The 7,387-nt window shown below is 40.1% G+C and overlaps 2 protein-coding genes across 4 annotated transcripts in view; one reads left to right on the top strand and one right to left on the bottom strand.

Moving 5' to 3' along the window:
* The window catches only part of LOC306929901 (cadherin-like protein 26), a gene marked incomplete at both ends in the record, with an annotated part of 11,829 nt that extends 8,580 nt beyond the window's left edge, over positions 1 to 3,249 (top strand). The window contains 4 exons of the mRNA XM_079510633.1: positions 79 to 141; positions 1,837 to 1,881; positions 1,968 to 2,063; positions 3,016 to 3,249. Coding sequence (XP_079366759.1) covers positions 79 to 141; positions 1,837 to 1,881; positions 1,968 to 2,063; positions 3,016 to 3,249 — 438 coding nt within the window. The remainder of the gene's footprint in view (positions 1 to 78; positions 142 to 1,836; positions 1,882 to 1,967; positions 2,064 to 3,015) is intronic.
* A 971-nt stretch (positions 3,250 to 4,220) lies between these two features.
* Positions 4,221 to 7,118, bottom strand: LOC306928980 (protein LSM14 homolog B-like). Of its 3 annotated transcripts, none has more exons than XM_079509311.1 (8): positions 6,916 to 7,118; positions 6,383 to 6,546; positions 6,172 to 6,301; positions 5,753 to 5,944; positions 5,450 to 5,530; positions 5,236 to 5,373; positions 4,976 to 5,114; positions 4,221 to 4,870 (listed from the first exon to the last, which is right to left on the bottom strand). In XM_079509311.1, exons 1-8 carry the CDS (start codon positions 7,037 to 7,039, stop codon positions 4,711 to 4,713), a joined length of 1,128 nt encoding a protein of 375 aa, XP_079365437.1. In that variant the 5' UTR covers positions 7,040 to 7,118; the 3' UTR covers positions 4,221 to 4,710. The 3 variants fall into 3 exon arrangements, with proteins under 3 accessions (XP_079365437.1, XP_079365438.1, XP_079365439.1); XM_079509312.1 differs by having other exon boundaries at positions 4,976 to 5,111; XM_079509313.1 differs by lacking the exon at positions 5,236 to 5,373.
* Positions 7,119 to 7,387: the final 269 nt, after the last annotated feature.

Below are 7,387 nucleotides of genomic sequence, written 5' to 3'. Positions count from 1 at the left end.
TAACAGTTTCCACAATTGATACTTTAAGAATAGTGTAGCCCAAAATGAAGCTATAACCCCTGTCATTTATTCTTACAGGTTTATGACCAATCTTCCATTCACCAAGACTTTTCTTATCTCAATGGCAACTCACTGAAACAGGTATTTGCATCTCTTAATTATACACACGCACGCACGCACATGCATCTCAAAACATTTGAATATTGGTAAAAATTAGTTTCGTGGAATTAAAAAAAGCTCATGAAAATGAAAAATCCAGTAGCTTGATATTAGATAATTATTTAAAATATAGAAATTCTGAAAAATATCCATTTATGCACTCAATACTTGATCGGTGCTCTTTATACATGAATTACTGCATCAAAGCCTGCGTCACTAGTATTAATGAGGTGTTATGGAAGCCCATTGTTATTTTGTTTTGGGGATTTCCACTATTTCGACAGGACAGTAGTGAGATAGACAGGAAGCGTAATAAAGTTGGGAGTGGCATGTAGCAAATCCACCACCGGCCACCACACTCGGGAATCGAACCTGGGACATGCTGTCAGGCATCAAAGTCTACGTGGTACAGTATGTCATCTTCCTCTTTGCAAAGTCTACAATACTCTCTACATGGGGTTCAGGTCAGGTGAGTTGACTGGCCACCATGGTTAGCAAATAAGTTACTAGTAATTTTGGCACTAAACTTTTGGCACAGAAATACTGGTAAACTGGTTTGTCTGACCATGGTTTGATTAGCCAGCAAACTTGCCTGACCTGTATTGTCAAGAGGAGGATGAGAGACACCGAACCCAACAATGTAGACAAGCTGAAGGCCGCTATCAATGCAACCTGGGCTTCTATAGGCCAGGGCATAGCAGTGGGCGTAGTTTTCTGCTTCCACTGAAAAATCTGCCATTCATTTTTCCCATAGAGATTTACAAAGATATTTATATCAATTATTTTAGAGAATCAAGCCATCCAGGATCCTGGTGATTCATGGCCATAAAACCTTTGATTCTGTGAAAAATAGATTTTTTTTTTAATATATTTAATTATATGATATAGTACATTTAATAAATACCCTTTGTTTTGCAGTTTTATTTTGTTATCTTTTCACAGAATCAAAGGTTTTATGGGCATGATTCACCAGGATCCTGCAGGCTTCACTCTAGGCTTAAAATAATTGATATAAACATTTTTGTAAATTAATATGGGAAAAATGAATGGCCAATCGTTCAGTGGAACCAGAAAACCATGCCCACTGCTGTGCCCTATATAGCGACAGGCTGATCATCTCCATGCCACGCCGCTTTGATGCAGTAATGTGTGTAAAAGGAGACCTGATCAAGTATTAAGTGCATACATTAACGTACTTTTCAGAAGATGGATATTTTTGTATTATAAATCCTTTCTTTATTGGTCTTATGTGATATTCTAATATTAGAATTAGAATTACGTTAAATTATAGAAAACCTTTTCCACGGTATTTGGTTTCTTTTAAATGAACCTGTATATCTCTGCTGTCGGAAGGAAACCACCTAACTCCAAAATGTTCATTTTCAGGAAATGAAAAATATACATTTTCAGGAGATGAAAAAACCTTATATTTTTAACAGTGCAATACTGCCTCATCAAAGTTTGTATTGTGACTTTATATACTGTCAATTACTAACCAACACAAGACGTAAAGGGTGTTCAATAGCATTGCTTTATGAAAAAAACCTCAAATGGAGTAAGGTGGTTTCCATCCGATAGTATAAATCTGGTCAACAATTAGCATCACACTAAAATATATTATTTTTAATCTCAAATATTGATTTTTCTTAAAATAATATATTATTTCCCATAATTTAGAGGACTTCTACTGTTGTGGACTATGGCTACCATCATTGCCACCAGGTACAGTAAGAGCTGTATATCTTGTGCTCATTAAAGTATCTGTTGGAGAAAAATGGCTGATTTGTCCTCTGCTTGGCTGTGTACAGTTGCAGGACAGGAAGTACATGACGCAGTCCTTGTACAATTTGGACACAAGCTATGGCTCCATCTCAGACAGATGTTTCATCTCCTTTCTTCATCAGGTTGGTAGAGTACACATACTGTAGGACCTATCATGGTCTTGTGACTTTCAATCATCTAGTTTACCATGTCACTGTCAGCTGTATTCCCATGGTGGTCATTTTGTCGTATTCTGGGACTGGGGACCCGGTTGCACCACTCAAAAAATAAAATCAGACCAATCCGAAGTGAGTGGTGCAACAGCGCCCCCTGTTGGTACCCTAAATATACATAGGGAGTAGGGACACAGGGACACAGCCAGAGACGGACAAAGCTGGGAATTGGAGTGGCTGCCCCCTACGGTTGCACCACTCAAAAATAAGGTTAAGACAGAAACGTCATGGTCCTGCAATTCCAGCTGACAGATGCTGTGAAGATAATGAGAACCAGCACAATATGAATAAACAATCTTTTTAATGATTGCCACCTGCATTAAACAATCGGTTCACACTGGCACACCACAGAAAAATCCTGATTTTTTCTTATCAGATTTTAATTACATTCCTTAGCCTTGTTCAGAAACCAATTTGACTCAAATCATATTTGGACTGGATTTACAAGCGACTGGGTTGGGATTTGGGCTGCCAGTCTGAACAAGGCCTTAGAGCATAGATTATGTCCGACTGTGTCAAGCCTGGAAACCTGACAAAGCGAAACACTGCAGAACTAGCATGCACGTCAAAATACAAGATCAGAAATAGCAAGGTTTTATTTTCCTGAACCGATTAGGCCTATCTGACAAAGGTGGCAATCATTAAAAATAGTGTTCATAACCTGGTCTAGCCAGCTTATTGAAAAGCATTCCACTGAATTCCAGCATCAGTTTGCCTCCCAGTGCATGTATGGCATGGCATAGTAGTACATCCGACTTATCCTTCATTACAATTCTTGAACCCCCCAGGATGCATTTGTGGATTGCCACTGAATAATTGTGGTCAAAGTGAACTAATGTTTGAATTACCTCTGCCGTTCCAGAGGCTGCTTTCTGTCAAGGCCACAGAGATTGATCTGGGGGACGACAAACCTCAAGTCTATGTTAATGAGGGAGACTCTTTTGACACCATCTCAGATCTGGAGGATATCATCCCTGAAGACAATTTTACTTTAAGCAAGCTGGATGACCTAGACCCCAAGTTTAGTGAATTGGCTGCCATTTGTAAACCACTGCATGTACAGGACTGCAAGACCAATCAGCAGGGGCCATGTTGAATATTGTTTGTAATATAGCTTAATTGAATTGCACCGTTTATAGCACTTTAAAACAATAGGACAATGACGTTCACACCAGTGTCATCCCTAATCAGTGGGATTGAGCCCATGCTGTGAGTCCTTATAGGCAGGAAGTGACACTCTGCATTCAGATTCAGATTTGTTTGACCTTGAAGCCAACATTGTTCTAGCTCTGATCCATAGCTCTAAATGCATTTCACTTAGAGCTATGTTACTCTCAACTTCCGCCGCTCGCATTAATGCATACCAGCCTCTCCTCTTTAGCGTAAATAAAAATATCGTTTTTTCCAAAACAAAGGCGGGTCGTCTCATTAGAAAGCCTACTTTCCTTAGTGGACGCACTCTGAGCCCCCCACCACACGTATAAACTGTACTTTTTGGCCAAAAGGGGATTTTGTTTCCACCGGAAAAACAACACTTTGTTACTCCGCTGCGCCCTCTACCGATATTGCCCAGAGAACTGCCTCAGAGAATATTTTTCCTCCGGTGGAAAAAAAAAATCCCTTTCTGGCCAAAAAGTACAGTTTAGACGTGTGGTGGGGGGCTCAGAGTGCGTCCACTAAGGAAAGTAGGCTTTTTAATGACACATTTTTATTTACGCTAAAGAGGAGAGGCTGGTCTGCATTCATGCGAGCGGCGGAAGATGAGATTAACATAGCTCTAAATGAAACTCATTTAGAGCTATGGACCAGAGCTAACATTGTTCCAACTTCCTTTTCCCCTGTTTTTAGTATTGTTAAACCGTATAGGAAATAAAATGAATTTTAATTGCAAGCAAGAAGTTGTCACCGTCTGATGGTAGCACCACTACAGGCTAGTACCCGAGCTGAACATTTGCAGTGAAACCACAAATCATATAGGCTGAGGTTTGCCTATGTTCCACAATCCACAGACTGTTATTTAGAATGCCTCTTTATCCAAATGTAAAATAAATAAAAAAAACACTTGAATCAAGTCACTCATTTATTTATTATTGGTCGTTTAAGAACCAAGCTTACCACACAGTATTGATGGAAAAGAAAAGATCTAGGAATTCATGTCCATCTCAGTTGTGGAAAAATAAATAGCATTCGGAAGGGCTCATATCCGGGCAGTCAAACATGCCTCTAAAATATTTACAAAAACAAAAAACAAAAAGAAAAGTACCATTACTGGTCAAACAAGTGAAAGTTAATATTTAAATAGTTAAACATTTAAACAAATGTGGTTTAATCAAGAGTTATAAACCAACTTTCATGGCTCTGAATTGAGTGCCAACTAATACTCTTCTTTAGACAATGCCACTCCCGATCATGAGATAATTTTAGTGCATTGTGCTTTGCGAGTACAAAGCACAATATTCCCAAGGAGACATTGGGATGAATTAAGAAAAAAAAGAAAATCTTGGCTTCAAATTTCCCCCAAAAAAGAAAAAAGGAGGGCATTCTTTTTCAAGCAAATTCACACCCTCCCACTACCAATTTTAGGCAGGGATCGCTGGTCAGCATTGCCTTGTCCTCTGCGCCCACGATAACCCCTGAATCCCCTGGCCCTCAGGAAGCGACCTGGTACCCCAAATGTCTCCATGTTCAACTTTTTCTCTTCTGCCCAGGTAGTCCTCCTAAGGACACAAATAAACCTGTTACATAACACTAACGGTGTTAAAGACAAAGTGAAAATATGGATTAGTAGAAAAACTAGGGGATGAAAACAAATGAACATTCACCTGGGCTTCAAGTCTGATGAGATGTTGTCAAAGAAGCATTTGGATTTGTCATAGAATTTGTCTCCAGGAAACTCAATCTCCTCCGTATCCTGACTGTTCTGAGTTTCCAACCCAGAATCCACTTTGGCTTCTCCCTCTGCTGCAAGAAAATCAAACACTCCATTTACAACCACCTTTCCAAAAACGGAAGTTCTGACGACTCTAAAAGTACATGAACACACAATCTAAAACAAAAATGCCACTTTAACAGATCAGCTGACCTTGAGACTCCTTTGTGAGATCATCTTTGAACTGAGCGTTTGCAGTTTCAAAATCAAAATCAGACTCAAATTGCAGGGTAGCATTTGAGTTTTCCACAAGAAGCTGGCCTCTGCCACGGTTCCTGGTCCTGCGACTTCCTGAATGCCAAGTACCACAATCAAACCATGCAAACACAACACAACTACATTACTCATGTGTAAATAAATAACTTACCTTGTCTTCGTCTTGGCCTCTTGTTTTCCTCATTACTTTGTGCTGGGACCTTGGGTGCGGCATTCTGAGGTTTTACCTGACCTAAACATGAATCATTTGAATGTCAAAAAAGTCAATAGAGAAAATGTAAACCCAATTATATACCTGTAGCTGCATGAGCGACATGTCTAGGCCCAAAAGATCTATTGAACCCTGATTGCACAAACATTTACAGTTCAGCACTGCTGATTTGTTTTTAATCCAAATAAAAATGGGAGTGTACAGCAGCTCTTTTTAAACGCAACAATTGCCCTGTCTGCTTACTCTGTGGTACAGTCTTCTTCTGAGTCTGGAAGCCATCTTGTCCAGCACGCTGGGATGGTCGAGCAGACCCTCTGTTCTGCTGCTGGGCTGCAGTTTGGCCCCTTTTCTGGTCGGTATTGACCATTGGAACCGTCTGGACAGCCTGCTCTACCATGGGGCTTCTTGGTACCGGAATGCCATGGAGTCCTGCTCCTAAAAGACATGGATAAGGACTAGATGATTTCAATAGGCCTGGATGTAAGCAGTTGAGACTCAAGAAATGTGGTGTAGAGTAGTTGGCAAGCATTCCAAATTTAGCTTTAACATATGAACCACACTACCTAAAGGGGGACTGCCCATAAGTCCGACCTTCCGTTAGTCTGACCTACGTGGTCGGAACAATGACATGTTACCTCTCAAAGAGCAGTGCTTATGCTTACCAATGCCCAGCGCTGCTGCATACCGCTGGTTGAGTAGAGAACTAGCAGCTAACTGGTCATATGAGGGCATTGGGTCTCTATATGGACTCCAGCGTTGGTGGTATGGATTAGGTGCACTGCCAATGGAGGACTGCAAAATACATAGTTAACTATAGTTGTGATTATCATGACTTTATACCTCAGCACCCAACAGGTTATAGGAATCATTTACCTGTACTATGGCAGGGTCGTGCGGTAAGCCATGATGCACTTTGGGTGGCTCAGACACAGTGATATCCTTGATATCACTCCCTCTGAAAATTATGTATTCATAAATTTCATCTTTTGGTGGGACTGGTCTATCTGATGGTCGGCCCTCAGTCCCGTATGATTTAACTGTTGGAGAAGGTTAAAATAAAACTTCATAAACTCAAACTGTGCCTCAGCTGCAACACAACTCGATGGTACTTTACACAGAAAAGGTTAATATGTAGGCCTAGATAGCACAAGTGCTTTAGAATATAAGTGTTTAAAATATAAAGTGCAGTGTGAATAATAAGGGAAGACTCAACATCTACATTAAGCATGTAGTGATGTGTGGAGCTTACAAGTATGCCATTTACTATTTCAGGTAGAAACATTTGACAACTTCGTTTAAAGTGGTTAAGAAGCAATTTAAAAGGTGATAGTTGCTACTGATTTAATAAGTCATTCCAGAGCCATAAGGTGAAGGGGAAGCACACATTCTGAAAAATACCAGCTTACCTTTGGCCAAAGCAACCGTGGACTTTTCTGTGTCGACAGAAGACAAAATGCCCTCATAACGAATCTGGGCCTTGGATATCAAACTTATCTTACTACCAATGTAAGGAGTTCCTCCTGTACTCATGTTTGTTAATGTTAGCTCCTCTAACGGACGCCGAGTGCTTACAACTACAGCTAATGAAGTGGAGAGGTGCAATTAAGTATCAGCTGTGCCCTTTATAAGAATGCGGTGACGCACCACCCTTGTCTCATTAGGCTACACCAGAGCCAATAGAAGGCTCTGGTTATGTTTTGTAATCACCTGTTGGATTGCATTGAGATTTATTTATAGGCCTTTGAATGATTGATGTCATTGTTGTATTGTTTTAGCCTACTGTAGGCCTATGTCATTGTATTGTATTGTTTTTCTGTACACTTTTGTTTAGTTGTTTTTTGTCTTTGTTGTTTGTGCTGTATTTTTTTTTACTGTGTG

This window comes from Electrona antarctica, assembly GCF_951216825.1.
Source record: "Electrona antarctica genome assembly, chromosome: 9".
NCBI classification, from domain to species: domain Eukaryota; kingdom Metazoa; phylum Chordata; class Actinopteri; order Myctophiformes; family Myctophidae; genus Electrona; species Electrona antarctica.
The sequence above is the reverse complement of the archived record's forward strand: the minus strand, read 5'-3'. Positions and strand labels throughout refer to the sequence as shown.